This window comes from Miniopterus natalensis, chromosome 6 (genome assembly GCF_054644295.1).
Source record: "Miniopterus natalensis isolate mMinNat1 chromosome 6, mMinNat1.hap1, whole genome shotgun sequence".
Classification (NCBI taxonomy): Eukaryota; Metazoa; Chordata; class Mammalia; order Chiroptera; family Miniopteridae; genus Miniopterus; species Miniopterus natalensis.
In genome coordinates, this window is record NC_142086.1 from 42,734,433 (window position 1) to 42,750,613 (window position 16,181).

General features: G+C 49.8%; 1 protein-coding gene across 1 annotated transcript in view; it reads right to left on the reverse strand.

Moving 5' to 3' along the window:
- Positions 1–3,026: 3,026 nt before the first annotated feature.
- GPR156 (G protein-coupled receptor 156) overlaps positions 3,027–16,181 on the reverse strand; it is a 45,327-nt gene continuing 32,172 nt past the window's right edge. Inside the window, exons 7-9 of the mRNA XM_016200150.2 lie at positions 15,166–15,402; positions 8,806–8,964; positions 3,027–4,398 (exon numbers count right to left, since the gene is read on the reverse strand). Of these exons, the coding sequence (XP_016055636.2) occupies positions 3,058–4,398; positions 8,806–8,964; positions 15,166–15,402 (1,737 nt within the window). The 3' untranslated portion in view covers positions 3,027–3,057. The remainder of the gene's footprint in view (positions 4,399–8,805; positions 8,965–15,165; positions 15,403–16,181) is intronic.

The window sequence follows — 16,181 nt, forward strand, 5'->3', positions numbered from 1 at the left end:
CAGAAGACACACTTCATGCTTTCAGGACCTTAAAACCTGTTTATTTTATTTAAATAAAATAAACACAGACACAGAAGAGATTTTGTGGCACTTGCATTGACTCTTCATTTACCATAGTAGAAGTAGTATGGTTCTTTAAAAGCATGCCTCCCACATCTGGATACTTTTCCCCCCTCCTCTATGAACTCCAGGAAGGCCAAGTTGATCCCTCAGGGAAAGACAGTTTGGACACAGGCCAGGAGATAGGGACCCACTTGCCCTATCAAGGATGGACACTTCCAACCCCAAGATTTCAATCAGCAAGGCAACATATGCTTGGGTCAGAATCACGCCTGGCTCCATGCAAGGCCTTAGGGCCAACCAGACATGTGCAGCCCAGATGACAGAAGCAGGGGTGATGTTTACTTCTCCATGGCTCCTTTGTACAAGTTACTGCCCTTTCTTCAAGAGCATAACAATCAAGAGCATGTCAAAAGCCACTGCACACCCCTCCCTTTGAGAATTTCATCACTGACTTAGCTGGTCTTGGGTAAAAAATCTAGGGAAAGAGCTGGTGAGGAGTAGGGGTGGGGTGGTGCAGGAGTAAATAATGGACTGGAAACAGTATTTGGGGCAGGCAGTTGTGGTGTTTGGAACATAGTTTTTGAACCAAAGTTAGAGAAAATTGGGGATATATTCTCCATTTTTCTAACTAAGTCTATCGAGGGTTACAAAGTCACTCCAGGTAAAACGGATAATAGAAGCCTCTACATAACTGAGTTTGAAACAGGGGTCCCCAAACATCCTTTCTTATTTAACCGTGGGGTCAGTCAATTTTATTTGTGGGTATTCAAGAAAGGCTGAAGAGAGAATATGTGCTCCACCTGAGCCCTGAAGGATGAGTAATTCACGAGGTGCACAAAAAGAGGAAGAATTCTAGATAGAAGAGGAATGGAGATGCAGAAAGGCTAGGATGGCGAGACTGAGGATATAGGAGCAGAGAGAGTGCGAAAGGTAGAAGGATGGCCAGGGTTAGAGCCTGCACAGTCCACAGTCATGAGCAGTAGGCTGCTAGTGGTGACACCACACTGGGAGGGAAGGAGGTGAGGCCCAACCACAGGGAACTGTGGGTGGGAAGAGTCCAGGGTCTCCAGAGTTTCCTCTGTCCACTGGGGCAGGTGTTTCTGTTATAAGTGAAGTTCGGCAGAAGATGCACTTGAAACCCAGGGTAACCAAGGGCAACTCTGGTGGCTGCGTGTGCACTCTGTGCTTCTACTCCCCAGCCTGAGACCACAATTTCTGAAGAGACTTGCCTTGAGAGTAATATCTCTTTTATTAAGGTATCACTTGGAAAGCAAACAAACAGCGTAAGCAGACACTACAAACCCACACACAGAATAAATTATGACATTTGTATGTAAAAGTAGATGACAGAAGAAGCTGTGCTACTAGAAGGGCCTCCCAATGCAGTTTCTGGAGATTCATGAGTGTCAGCAGCCCCTGTGAGTCCATGATAAATCTTCTGTGAGATATTTAGAGCCAAGGCCCCCCCCCCCCCCGCCCCCAGGCAGATCTAATGAGGTTCAGATTCCTGCGCATGAACATGTACACACACATGGATGGGCAGAGGACGGCCTCTAAACAACCAGCTCAGTGACAAGCAAAGTGGACCCATCTGTGCTCTCCCTGTGGCTCTGGCAGGAGACGACCTCCTGGCACTCATCCTTCACCAACCCCCTGCCTCCCTTGGGAGCTGCAGGCGGGCCCCCGAGGCAGTGTGGGCTACTTCCCAAGGTGAGGAATCCAGTTTTGTTATCTTGGGGCGGGTGTCCTGGACTCCAGGGTGAGAACATCTCAACTTTCCTACACTACCCTTACTTTACTGCCTGGCTGTTTGCCACTCCCAGAAGTATGAGTCAAGAGATATATCCCCAGGAGAATCTACTAACTTGGAGTCCCATGAGCTGTGAGCAAGTCCTACATCAGCCACTCTCCAGCAGTGTGAAGTTGTGAAAGTGGCCTCGGTTCTCCAAGCCTCATATCCCCTATCTGTAAAAATGAGAACGAGAGTGTCTACTTCCCAGGGTTATCATAAGGAATTACTGAAATTTGATATTGTCAAGTACTGTGCCAGACTCAAGGTATATTTTCAAAACCTGTTTCCTTCCCTGCCTTTTTCCCCATTTCTTCCTTTCTATTTCCCCAGTTTGTATTTCCAGGTTTATGTATCCATTGGTGGTCATGTAACCCCAATGGCACCCAAAGCACTTCCTGACCAACAAGGCCTCCTCTACCCCAAAAGAGATTGCCAGTGTGGTCTTCCCCCTAGTCCAAACCGACACCATGGGCAGAGTCAAAGGGAAGGACCACGGCACCAGAAGAAAGTCTGGGCATCAGGTGCCATCCGAGCTTGGCAGAGAGGTCTGGGTAGGCTGTGGCCGCATAGAGAACGGACTGTCTCAGGGATGACAGTGAGGTGCCATAATGGTAGAAAGACATGAACAAACAGTGCCGTAGAGGTGGCCATGGGCTGAGTCTGGCCAGAAGCTGGAACTCAGGAGTGGTGCTGTTTATAACCTTTTGCAGAAACAAGATTGAGCTCCCTGACAAGCGTGGGACACGAAGCATGTAGGAAACTCATTTTTGTAGCAGGTCTGCCACCAAAAGGCCAGTTTGATGGGTCATAGTCCACAACTCTGGTTCTGCAGATATTTTCCTCCCACCTCTCCATCTGTCCACCACCCATCCATCTGGTATATATTAACAGCTTTGTAAAAGGCTGACCGGGACAGGAAAGCTTCTGTGCTCATTTAGCACCTTTTATCCAAAGAGTATCTTTTATGATACTCAATTGGAGTCTTGTACCAGGATGCTGTGAGGTAGTAACAAGACAGGCAATACCCAAGAAGTGCTCAAGGTAACATAGGACTCAGCTGAGCATAAGTGAATCATGGTAAGGACTGGTCAAACGCAGGGTGAGGGTGTGTTCCCCAAAGGCCAGAACTGCCCTTCCTCCTGTGGGCCTTGGTACAGCTTGTCCTGGACCAACTTCTCTATCCAGACCTGCCCTGCTTAGTTTTACACCAGTGTGGGTTTCAGGTCATCTTTGAAGTTCACGATAGGCTTTGAGCGGGCCCACAGCTTTTCCCAGGAAGCCAGCCCCCCAGCATGCTCAGGGTCAGTGTCTGATGAGCCACTGTCACTGGAATCAGAGGAACTCTGGAAGCAGATTTCACAGTAGGGCCGGTGGCAGTGGCAGAAAAACTCGTCTGAGCTGCTGGACTCAGTATCAAGGTAGTTGCATGGAGAAGAAAGGGAGGGACAGCCTGGGGACCCCGAGGACTGCAGCTGTCTCTGCTCAGGCAGATCTGGTGAGGCTCTGGATAGGCGGTGGCCAGCGGGACACTGTGCCCGGCCAGAGTCAGCAGGCTGGTGAGGGAAGGCTGCAGGGCTCCTTCCAGCCCCCTGGGGCTCTGCCTGGCGTTGTTTGCTGTCCTCCAGGGTGCCTGGCTTGCCTTGAGGATCTGGGAGTCCTGAAGGCTTCTTGGAAGAGGGTTCATTGGAATCAGCAGTTTGAGGGTCCAAGCAGAGGCTGTCCCTGTTCTGCACATTTAACCCACTTTTTGCACCAGATATAATCCTATTTGCCCGATGCCCCACATAGGAGGGTACAGAGCCTGGAAAGTGTGAGCGAGCCCGCTGCACTGCCCGCCTTCTCCTCACCATGTATGGGCTGAAGCCCAGCTCCTTGGAGAGAGGCATCTTCTGGGGGCTGTGGGCAGCACTGCTCTTCCAGGGCTGCTGGGGACAAGACAGGGAAGAGGTGACAGGAGCCTCAGTGCCCAGGCCCAGATCTTGTAGGACTTCTTGAAGCTTCTCTCTGATCACTGAATTGACCCTTGACAGCTGCTTTTGGGGCTCCCCTGAGTTCTCCAGCTGCCCCTGTCTCTGGGGAACAGAGCCTTCTTCACCTGGTATGAGACTCCAGTGGAGGGCCGTAGGTACCTGATCTTTTCTTTCTGTCCCCTGGCTTTGCTCAGCCTGTTGCTTCTGGCTGCAGCCCAAGTTTAAATGATCAGAAGAGTCTTTCAAGTCAGACACCTCCTTCTGCCCCGGGGAAGAGCCAGTGTCCTTCCCAGGCCCCTCGAGGCTCTGTGCACTTGAGGAGAGCACTGAGGTGCTCTGGGAGTCCTGGGCAGCCGCACTGGTGTCATTCGGAGGGTTAGAGAGGCATTTGGAATGCCTTGGAGTTGCTAGGCCGTGCACAGGGGCTGCAGCCTGGCAGTCCTTGCTGTGGGAAGAGGCAGGGAGGCCAGCCCACTCTGGGGGGTCATAGGTACACTCAGCTGACATAAGCCTCACTAGCTTCTCTTTGGCGTTGTTGACTTGTTCCTGCAAGCTTTCAATCACAGCATTTTTCTGTAAGACAAAAACAAAACCATCAATGAAAGATGCCTCTGAGGGTTTTCGCACTGTCTCCCATGGTGGAGAAAATGTGGCTCCAGAAGACTTGGTTTAAATCCCAGTTGCTCTGTGTATTAGCTAGTGATCTTAGGCTCTGGGGAGATACCTCCACAAAGTGAAAAAATCAGATGCACACACGGTGCTTAGTACAATGACTGACACATGGTGCTCAATAAAGGTTAACTACGATTTATCGTTGTGTGATCTTAATCTCCCCCTTCGGCCCCCACTCTGTGGCACTGTCTGTGAGATGGGAGGTTGGAGTAGACACAGCTTGCGGGCTGCTGGCTGCCGGCTGCTGGCTGCTGCACACACTTCTCAGAACCGAGACTGCCAGGTCGTTCTGCAGGACACAAGTCTGAATAAGGCCCAGCTCTGGGTTTATGACACCTTTGCAAGACACAGACGAATTTGAGGCACATCTCAAGGGGATTACTGAATGGGGAAACAAGTATTTTTCCTTTTGCTAAACAGACTAGAAAATGGAAAAGCAGAGAGAAGGGTGGAGATTCCTGGGCCAAAGAGGTAAGACTAGAGCCAGCAGGGGCCAATGAGATGTTATCTCCTCCCTTGGCTGAACCTCAGGGTGGAAGGTGAAAGCTGCCATGTGGCACTATCAGTTATTGGTGTTCTCCTAAAGAAGTGCAGGCATCAGAATTATTGGAGAATTTTTTCCTCCTTTCTTTTTTTTAAAAAAATATATCTTTATTGATTTCAGAGAGAGGAAAGGAGAGGGAGAGAGAGAGAGATAAAAACATCAATGATGAGAGGGTCATTGATAGAGCCTGCAACCCGGGCATGTGCCCTGACTGGGAATCAAACCCTGATTGCCTGGATCCTAGGTCGACACACAACCGCCGAGCCATGCCCGGACGGGCTCTCTCTTTTTTTTCAAATAGGATTGTTGGGCCTAAGTCTCTGATAGTTTGATTCAGTAGATCTAGAATGGAGCCCAGAAGATGAATGAGGCTGGGGCAGTTCTGCTACTGAGCTGCCCACCTGTTGCATAGCTTTTAGTTGATAAACAGGCTGTGCCCAGAAGCCTGGCAGGTGCGAGCTGCAGGGGTGTGCCTGTACTAACTGAGATAGATTGTGGGCATGGAGTAGGGGGAAGAGAACCGGCTGTGGGTGTGCCCCGAGCATCCTCTGGCAGTAACAGCAGCTGACTCTCTAACTCAGACCTTATGTCCACCTTCTGAAATTTCTGATGATAAAAAGCAGTGGAGCAGGGAAGAGATCATCATGGGGAACTGATGGTCTTGGGGTAGACAGCCAGGGTCAAGGGTTTGGGGAAGGTTACAACACAAGCATTGTGTTCCAGGAGCTGCTTGCCCGAACACCAAAGTGCTGACTCTTTATTGCCACCCTCTTTAGAAGCCAAGGATGGGCATCTGGACATCCATTTATTACCCTCTAGAAATAAAAGGCTGATTCCCTTCTTTAGGACACTTGATACCTATGGACCAAACCTGTGGTGCCTTCTCAAGTTGAGATGGGAGAGTTGCCCAGGAGTGATGCTTTCAGAAAGCAGTACTTTAAGTAAACCAGTCCAGCAACCGTCCCTGGCAGCAACCCCACGGCAGACCTGCTGCTCCCTATTTATAAACAGGAAGGTGATTTCTCTGATACTGGGACTCCCAGTTTCGTCCTGGTTTAATCTACTTCTTTTGTCATCAGGAGAGCCCCAGGCCAGTGAGCAACTGCTGAATAAGCGGAAGGGACCTGCGTCCTCTCCTTCCTCGCCCGCAGAGTGGCAAGGGCTGGGCGCTGCCGGGGAGTGTAGGTGACTCGAGGGCTCGGGGAGCAGAGGGTGAGTAACTGGGAGACAGGCACTCAGGCTCCTCACGACACCCGGGTGGCGCCAGGCAGCTCTCGAGCATCTCATAGTGGTGACTGTGCCGGTTGCACAGGAGGGGCCCCTGCCCTCTTCCCCCTCGGCAACCCCTCCTCAGGAAGGGGGGTTCGGGTGGCCTCAGGGGGCCTCTACTGCCTCACAGAGTTAGGAGGAGGCCACCAACTGCGGACAACCAGTCAGCCCGGCAAGTCGACCCCGAGTGCTGTCTTTTTGTGCCTTGCCCTTGCCCGAAAGTTCCTTGGAGCGTATAAAAGAGGATCCGTGCTGAGTTGGGAAGAATCCCCTTCCCCCAGCAGGCCGAATGTCTGAAACTGGCTGGCGATGGATTTAGAAATGTCAGTCTAAACAGCAAGTTTCTCTTCTTTCAGAGACAAAAGTGGGACTCTGTTTTCACCACGGCTGCATACTAATTAGAGGCGTGGTGTGAGCCACTGCCACCGACCTACCATGGCAGCTGCGTCGAAATGAGCTTATTAATTATTATTTTGGTGCATCTGGGGAGGCAAAATATCCACAGGTGCGTTTCACAAGGTACAGGCCATAAGGAGACATGCAATCGCCCTCTTGCTGCTATGGCTCAAAGAAGGAAAATAACTGGGTTTCCTCAGCCTCCGAGTGTGGAAGGGAGGTGCTTCAAGTTCTGGGAAGGTTCTCCCTGTTGGCCTTCACACGGCCTGGAAGGTCAGTGACGGCGCCACCTCGAACGGCCCCGGGGAAGCCCTGGCCACAGGGGCGAAGGGGGCGAGAGTGAGAGAGTGGGCTTCCCAGACCCTGGGAAGGTACGAGGAAGACAAGGGAAGGGCGGCAGAGGGGCTGCCTGGGAGGGGAGCTGGAGTCAGGATTTGTGCACATGTCGAGAAGAGACACCGTGTTTGTCCGCCAGGCAACGCCAGGGCTGGGCGTTTAGGTCCTGGGACCTCTCTCGGCCTGCGAAGCGCCCTGGGGCGGCTGCTGGTCTCAGGCCTTTTCTGGGAAAGATGTACCAGGGGTAAGGTGTTGGGGGGAGGCCAGCTTTTTACTGCCTGTGCATCTGCTCCCCATTAGGGCCCTTCCTCTGCAGGCTCAAGGCATCCTTTTTGGACAGAGCAGACACAGTCACTGCGTGGGAAACAGGGCAGTTAGTGTGGCAGAGGTACAAACAGCACGTCATAAATTACCATCAGGCTAAGCAGTCAGGCCACTTGGCTGTTCCAACATTAGCTGATTGTGAATGAAAACCATCCTGGCTGTTCTCGCCAAGTTTCTGGCCTTCTGTGGAGCTTTAAAAAAAAATAAAAAAAAAAATGCTTCTTTGAAGACTTCACAGAGTATCAAAGGCAATGCTACTCCCTTGCCAGGTGGGGAGAAATCTGGCTTTGCAAAAGGCCCTGAATGCTTCATAAATAGTACAGAAATAGAGAAGTATTACTCGGATTTTTTAAAAGGGTCCAGACTGAGGGTATGGTGTGGGAGACCAGAGGGGCACAGACGGGTGCAGGGGAGGTTCATCCCCTCGCTGGCTGTGTTTCTGAGGTTCCCATCTCACCATCTCTCACACAGGAACTCCTGATACCCACGTGTCAATCTAATTACAGAAAAATACCATTTCCCAAATAGCAGCTACTCAGGTATGTACTGTACTGAAGAAAACATGGAATATAATTTAGTGTGAGAAAGTACTGACTAATTCTTCTGGGCCCCATGCCTCCTTTCTGAGGCAGTGAAGCCTCAAGCCTCTCCATGTGCTTTCTGCTAGTCCACACCTCCGTGCCCAGTTCTGGGAGAGGTGCCAACTCCGGCTTAAGTACAGAAGAAGGAAGGGCTGGGGGCTACCTGGTCCCCTGTTGGTGCTACTATGAATTCGGAGGCCCTATTCAGCCTTCCTCCCCATCTATAGACGCTTATTGACTCTCTGGGTTGGTGGCATGACTGAGATCTCTAGTTAGAAGCTGAAAATACAGTAGGGGCCCCATAAGATCTTGTACATGAAGGAAATTGCTCTATGTAAGGAAAGAATGTATCATACAGAAGCAGCTATCATCTACTACAACTCGGGGCCTTTCCAATGATGTTCCCCTGGCCTGGAATGCTTTTCCCCGCACTCTCTTCTGGCAAGCTTGAACCTTCAGCTCTCAGCTCAGAGAGTCTTGTCTGACAACTCTAAACCAGGTTCCCTTGCCCTTACTACCCACTATTCTGACTTACCACCCTGATTTTTTCCTTCATTATTCTCTTGATCAAGATCTATTTCCTCCCTTGGACTGAGAACGCCATGAGGGTAGGGACTGTATTTTATTCATCAGCAATTAGCACAATGCCTGGCACACATCTATTCCGTGAACGAATAAAGTGGGTGAGGGTCAGCAATGGGAGGGTCACTGAGGAAATGTCGAGGTTTTGTCTGCTGCCAGGGAAAGTGGAGGAGGGGATGGAGGAGAGGCAAGAACATTAGCAATGCGACATCTGGGGCCACTGGTATGTGACTGGAGTTCTTTATAGAGACTCTGCCAGGCAGGGGTCCCACTTACTTCTGTGAGGAGTCTTTCCATGGAGGTTTTCTCTCCTCTGGCGTGGCAGTTCTGTTCCTCACCATACTGGGTATGGCAGCCTTTGCTGGGAGTGCTGAAATATTTGGCCATGCATCTAATTGTTTGGTTTTCCTCTTCAAATGCCTTCCACTGCTTCAGCTGTTAAATAAAAGAACACATGTTATTTATTTAATTACACACCCAGAAACACATTCTCTCACCCGTTCTCCAAAACACCAAGGAATGACGGTGATATGCAAATGCACAAACTATCGTCTCTTTGGAATGTGCTCTACTCTCAAGCTCATGGACAGTAATGACAGAAGGTACAGAGAATGTCAAGGTTATATAGTTTTTAAAATGCCAAAGGAAGACGACAGGTAGATGAAATAGCACACTCTCAGCTTGCCCCACCCATTGCCGACCTGGTCAAAGACGACCAGATTGGAGTACACTCCCAGGGCCACATTCTAAAGCCGGAGTTTATGAGCTATAACAGGGTTAAGCATCTCTGTATGTTTCAAGTGAAACTGTTTCTAGTTATACGTAGCTGTTCTTAATTATCCTCATTTGTTGAGTAATGGTGCGCTTACAGCGACTGCAAACCCAGTTCCCCGCTGGAGGACTTCTAAACCCAAATCAATAATCAAGGCTCAGATAGAAAACCACAAATGGCAACAAATGGCAATAAAAATGACTCTCTTTTTTCCTAGACAAATGAGGGAAGGCTCAAAAGGAGCATGACTGATCTAGGCCCAGGCAGCAGGTTAGCAGCAGGGCCACAGCTGTAACCGGGGCACTGTGCCACAGCCACGACCTCAACACAGCTGCCGAAGGCAGAGACTGTTTACTGTGGGGTCCTAAGGACAGTTTTTCGGGAGAAACTGGTTTTAAGAAACAACCTGTGGAAGCATGGGCTGGTTTACTTTAACAGGGATGGAAGTGAGCATGGAACATTCACAGATAGCGGCTGTCCTCCTGAGCCCTCAGGACACTGTCTCTACCTGGCAAACACCAGTGACTCGGATGCCAGGAGAGGCCATGGTGCTGGAGGCTTCTGTTTTTCCCTTAGGAATCCTCTTCACTGAGAGTCTAGTTAGTGATGTACGCTGGGCACTCTGGCACCTTAGAAATGATACTGGTGACTATGGGGGGCCTCATGGGGAGCCTGGGACTTCTTTGCTCACTCATCAAACATTTACTAAGTCCAATTTGATAAAGATCAGATAGGATTCTAAACCCTTCCCTCAATTTCAATACCACAGCTCACCTAAGTCCTCTTGGGTCCTCTGCTGACTCAGCATGAGCCTGTCATGATATCAGGAGTCTGTGATCTGTGCTGGGCCAGGTCAGGAACCTCCCCCTCAGGTGCCCTTCTCAGAAGCCTAGGGTGCCATCAGCTCATCACCCTACTCGGGAGTTACTGGATCCTGGCACCACAGGCTTGCTCTATGGTCCTGAAGGGATGGAGCAGATGCCTAGTGCTATTCTCCTAGTATTGACCCTAGCAGCATCATGGTACCAGCCCCCCTTATTTCCTTAGCAGTACAGCTTTCCCTCTCTCTCTCCCAGCACACTCAGGCCAAGCCCTTGCTGCAGGGCTGTTAGAGGAACTGTTCAGCCTTGGTGTAAGGGCATTTCCAGGGCTTTCCACCTGTCTCACCCTAAGCTGGCCAGGTGGAGCCAGGGTACCCCATGATGAAAGCCCTGCCCCCCTTAGTTCCCAGCTTGTGAAGATCCTGGTCCTTCAGACTTGACTCTTTGGGGTTTCTGAAATATAGCAATAAATGACCCTCAGGTCACAATTTCAGGACCTCTCCATGACCCTTCTTCCAGAAGGACAGGTACATTCTTGGTTTTACAGCCTCTGGGCTATGTAGGGGTGGTAGGCTAAACAATGGCCCCTGAAAGATGTTCCCCTCCCAAGCCCTGGAACTTGTGAATATGTTACCTTACGTGGCAAAAGGGATTCCGTAAATGTGCTCAAGTTAAAGATTTTGAGGTGGGGAGGTTATTCTGGATTATATAGGTGGGGCCAATGTAATCATGAGTCCTTATGAGAGGCAGGCAGGGGGGTCAGAGTCAGAAAAAGAGAAGTAACAATGGAAATAGAGGTCAGAAAGAGAGATTTGAAGATGTCACACTGTTGGCTCTAAAGAGAGAGGAAGAAGGCATGAATCGAAGAATGCAGGTGGACTCTGGAAGCTGAGAAAGGAATGGAAATGGATTCTCCCCATGAGCTTCCAGAAGTAACACAGACCTACTGGCACCTTGATTTTAGCTAAATAAGACCCATTTCAGATTTCTGAATTCCAGAACTAGAAGACAATACATTTGAATTGTCTTAAGCCACTAAATTTGTGTTAATTTGTTACAGCAACCACAGGAAACTAATACAATGGAATTAAATCTCAAGTAGTTAACAGGATACACTAGGGCCTTGAGAAGTTCACCTTTTAACCTTCTGCCACTCTCACCTTCCTTCGATTTGTGCTTCAAAAAGTGCAAAGATTTGTGGTGCTCCAAAGATAGCCTGTTCTCTCTCACATCTCTCTACCTCTTGTTATGATGTTCCCCCACCTGAATGCCACCCACCGCCCTCCTCAGTGGACCCTGGCTTCTCCTTCAAGACTGGGCCCATTTTCTGAGAAGGTATCATGGAGTTCCCAGACAGGCTCTGGCGCCCATTCCTCAGCATCATGTAACATGCCTTCCCCAAACACTTAAAACATGTATCATAATTCCTTTCACACCTGCTCCCAACTACACCCAGAGATGGGGCCATGCGTTGAACTGCATGTTCCTAGCAGTTAATAAAGGAATGGATGAATAAATGAAGAAACTATTCCTTTAAAGAGCTCACCTCGCTAGTAGGGGCACTGAGACATATGCAGATAACTCTAAGGTAGAGTACAAAGTCCTAAGTACTTACATGGAGAAGCAGATGAAACACTTTGGGGGGTTAGAGGAGAAAACAATGCCCTATCTCAGGATCCATCTGCCTCTCAGAGGTTGGGGGGGGGGGGGAGAAGGTGTACAGTGTCGAGATGGCTCACAGGCAGCTTATCAACAAAAGCAGAGGCTTGCTCATTGCTGGGGATGACCTCAGTGTTTGGCATAAACACTCAGGCATTTCCTGAGGGCCTGTGTAGAATGCTCTTTGGTCCACTTGCTCCTTCAGCTATTTCACTCAGCTCTCTAGCGCAACCTAAGTGCTCCTGAGGTATCTGTGCCTTTGTTTTCATAAACCCCTCCCACGCAGTCCAGGCTGAAGGCTCAGGGCAAGAAGGAAGTACCCTCTCCTTGCTCTCTTCCCTCCCCACGTAGCTCTCCTCTGATACTTTTCCAAATTTGCTCAGCTGTTTTTCTGTCCTGGAAATACACAGTGCAGCTCTCACTGGGAGACTTTCTTTTACCAAAGGCCACTGAGCCAGAGGGGAAGTCAGTTAAAAGGCACACAAAACAACAGATAAGCCCTATGGTTACTTTTAGATTTTTTAAAAAGAATTTACTTCCTAAACTTAAAATACTACAGACTATAAAATATATATATTTTTAAGTTTTGGATCATGGTCAGTTCAAGAGGAGAGAAGGCATGAGAGAGAAAACAGAAGAGGAAAGACAGAGTATAAGAAAGGGGCTCAAAACAGCTGGGAGGAAAAATGGGAACCAGGGAGAAGGCAAGGGAAGGGCCAACACTGGCCATCCTCCTGTTCCTGTATCCCATAATAATCCCACCTCCACCCTCACTTTAACAAACCGTGTGCTTGTCGCTTAGTTCAAACCTGGAAGTCAGATCTCAAGCTCAACTTCATCCTGCATTTTTCTGCCTGTGTAGATGGGAGTGTATCTAGATATAACTACTGTCCTCAGTGTTGAGGTTTCAAACACCAAAGAGAGTGGAAGTCTTGTGTCTGAGGCTGAGGATACAAAAGGAACAGGCGCGGGTGTTCAGAGAGGAGATAGAAGCAGAGCTGTGTCCTGGAGGCTGTTGATGCACTCACCTTTCAGATGCAGGCCTTGTTTTAGGTCAGGGAGGCTTCCCTCCAGTAGTTCCTCAGTGATTACTTCTGTCCCAAATTATTTTTATCTTCCAGAGATTCCTATTAGCTCTAAGTTGTATCCCTAGATCTGTTCTCCATATTTTCTTATTTAGTCTCTCAGTTTTTACCTGTCTCCTTATGTTCTGTTTCCTTAAACTAGTTCACCGATTCAGTATATTTTGCCATGCCCGGTGGCCTATTCAGGGTTTCTACTGGGGTTTTGAATTTAACACAATGTTCTTCATCTGAATTTAATATTTCAGGATCTAAGATTATGTCCTTCTCATGGTGGTTTGCTTTGGTTGAAGAGAGGCAATATTCTTTAAATCCTATGGACAAGACAAATTTGCTGTCTTCTAAAAACTTCTGTTTTCCTTCAGATGAAGGAAGCTTGTCCAAATCTCCGGAAATTTGTGCCCCTCTTCTTATGAACTGCAGAATCTCTTCATAGGTCCTTTCCCCCTGGATTTATAGTCCTACATGGGAAGAGCTATAGTTTCCTTGTTTAGTAAATACACTCCCTTGGCTTTTCCCTCATGGTCACAACATGGCTTCCATAGCTCCAGGCATAACAAACATTCGAGGTAGAAAGAAGGGAGAAGAGGTGAAGCCAGCCACACCCACAGCTTTTTCAGCAAAGCAAAAACTTTCCCAGAAGCCTCCCAGAAACCTTTAGTGTTCAAAACTGTGTCACATGGGCACCCTGAGCTGTAAAGGAGGCTGGAAAAGCGAGTGTTTAGCTCTTTCAGACTATATAGTGGGGGTCAGCAAGGAGGAAAGGGTTTGGCAATGGGTGGGCGGGTTACCAACAACAATGCCAGCCGCGGGGCCTAAAGGCAGGGCTTCCCAAAAGGCCCCTCCCCAGTCCCTTTTCCCCACCGCCCAGAGAGGATCAGCCCTTGTTTTTCATAACGCTTTTCTGCTACATTCCGGACAAATAAGACTCAGCTCTCAATGGCTTCCTTAAATTCAGTTCTCATAACATTAAGATTCAGCAAAATTCCCTCTAGCCTCTGGCATAGAGGTGATACCCACCCCTGGTTTTCCGTGCTGCTACAGGTATTTCCATACTTGCTTATTCTTTTGAGTATTTTCATGAGACTTTATGAAAAGAAAGAAGAATAAAAAGCCTATGCCTGTGTCACACCATCATGCCCCAAAGTCCACTCTTCCTTTTATAAACACCCTGGAGCCCTCCACTGGCCACTTTGTCGGTCAGTGGCCTCATGGCCGAGCCATTCATAGTCAACCAGAAGCGGCAACGGGAACCAGAATGGGATGCTGAGGCGGCAGTGGGGTGAGCGAGGCCTTGGGGAAGAAAAAGGGAACTAGAAGGGAAACAGGCAAAGTGCCCAATGCCAAGTTCATTAACTCAGATGTATGTGGCTCCGTGGTACCCTCGGGCCCAACACGAATGATTTCATATCACTTTCCTTCCAGAGCCTATGGATTCCTTTGCCCTTCCCTCCAGATCCCTTTTTCCTCTTCGCTGTCTGGACATTTCTGCTTCTATCTTCCTCCCTCCTTTGATTTTTTTCTTTAATCCCCATAATATGAAACAAGTTTTTATTTCTCCTTATTGTAAAAAGAAGAGGAATGCTTTACATTTTCCTCTAATAAAAATAAAGGAAAAGCATTTGAAATTGCATAAAGTTCCAAATGAGTTTTCCCCAATGAATCTGCAATCTTAGAAAGACAGAAAGACAGATGAAAGAAAAAGAACGAAAGAACGGAAGGAGGGAAGGAGGGAAGGAGGGAAGGGAGGGGAAGGGAGGGGAAGGGAGGGGAAGAGAGGGGAAGGGGGAGGGGGAGAAGAGGGGGAAGGGAAGGGGGAGGGGAAGGGGAAGGGGAAGGGGAAGGGGAAGGGGAAGGGGAAGGGGAAGGGGAAGGGGAAGGGGAAGGGGAAGGGGAAGGGGAAGGGGAAGGGAGGGGAGGGAAGGGAGGGAAGATAGAAGGAAAGAAAGCCTCCTCACGCCCAGGCTAGTGAAAGAACGACGTTATCAAGATGAGGAAGGGATGGGGGAAGGATGAGCAGACTGGAGGATGGGTGGAAAAGCAGGTCTGCGAGCCAGCTGCCAGGGGTGGAAACGGGTGGCCACCACTCTCAACCACCCTGGCTGCCCTCCTTGCCGACCGGGAGCAGAGCTGTCTTCCTTCAGGAGAGCGAGGAGGGAAGAACAGAAGGAGCGAGCTCATCAGGAACCCGCCTTCCTTCTGACTCCAAAAGTCTCGATAGAAAACACAGCGAGCAGTGCATCGGGCCCAGCCAACCCTCCCTCCGGAGGGCCGGCCCTGCCCAGCTCTCCCCGGAGCCTACCTGGGGAACGAAGATGAAGCAGTTGATGGTGGTTGTGCAAACAAAGATTCCTCCGGATGTGAGGCCAAAGACCAGGTTGGGCCAGGAGTGCAAGTATCTGGTGACCACAAAAAGCAGCCCGGCAGCCAGCACCACAAGGTTGACCCCCACCATGATGGTTAAAGACTGATTCACGGGAGGAGAGCTGACGTGGTCGGTGAGGCCAGCCAGGTAGGCACCATACAGCAGCAGCAGGCCCTGGAGGTGGGGGAGAACCCGAGGCTCAGGGAAGTGGAAGAACAATCTGCAGGTCCAAGAGCAGGAGGGCTGGGGCCATTTAAAATAAGGGTACTAATACCCACCTTAAAAGGTTGCTGTAGGGATTTACTCGGGCATGAGAGGACCCTTAGGGCAGCCCCTTAGACCTAGTAGGTACTTAATAAATGTTTTCCTCTCCTGCACTGAGGATTGGTTTATCAGAGGTCAGCAAGACAGGACTCTGCTGAGATAAGGCACAGGACAGGGTGGCACAGGTGGGCAGGAGCCCTACAGAAGGGGCTGCGGGCACTAGAAGGGCAGGGGGCGCATCGTGCTGCTGGTGGGGAGGGCTGCCACGTCCACTATGTGGTTTTGCACTGTGTGGAGCTGAGGGCCACGTGGAAGCTGAAATAGCCCTGTGGTCTGTTGTCAAGCCATGTGCCGTGGCAGGGGCAGTGCCCTGAGGAAGGGGCTTTTTTTTTCTAATTTTCCCAAAGGCACCATCTGCTTGCCAAGCTCTGCACCTGCAAGACTGCATCTGTCTAGAAGGGATGCCGTTTTCTAATTTATACAAAGGATCCCTACAGGCTGGCAGAGGCTCTGTGCCAGTGGGCGTTTATGGGAGATGAAGAGTGGAAACAGGAGAACAAAGGCGGGCTGGGACTTAGACGAGACTGAGGGGCAGGCAGCAAAGGCTCCATCCATACCCTTCGCCCCCTTTGTGACGTTCCCGGCCCCCACCACCAGAAACCCAGGGCCCTGTTCTTTCCTCTTTCCCA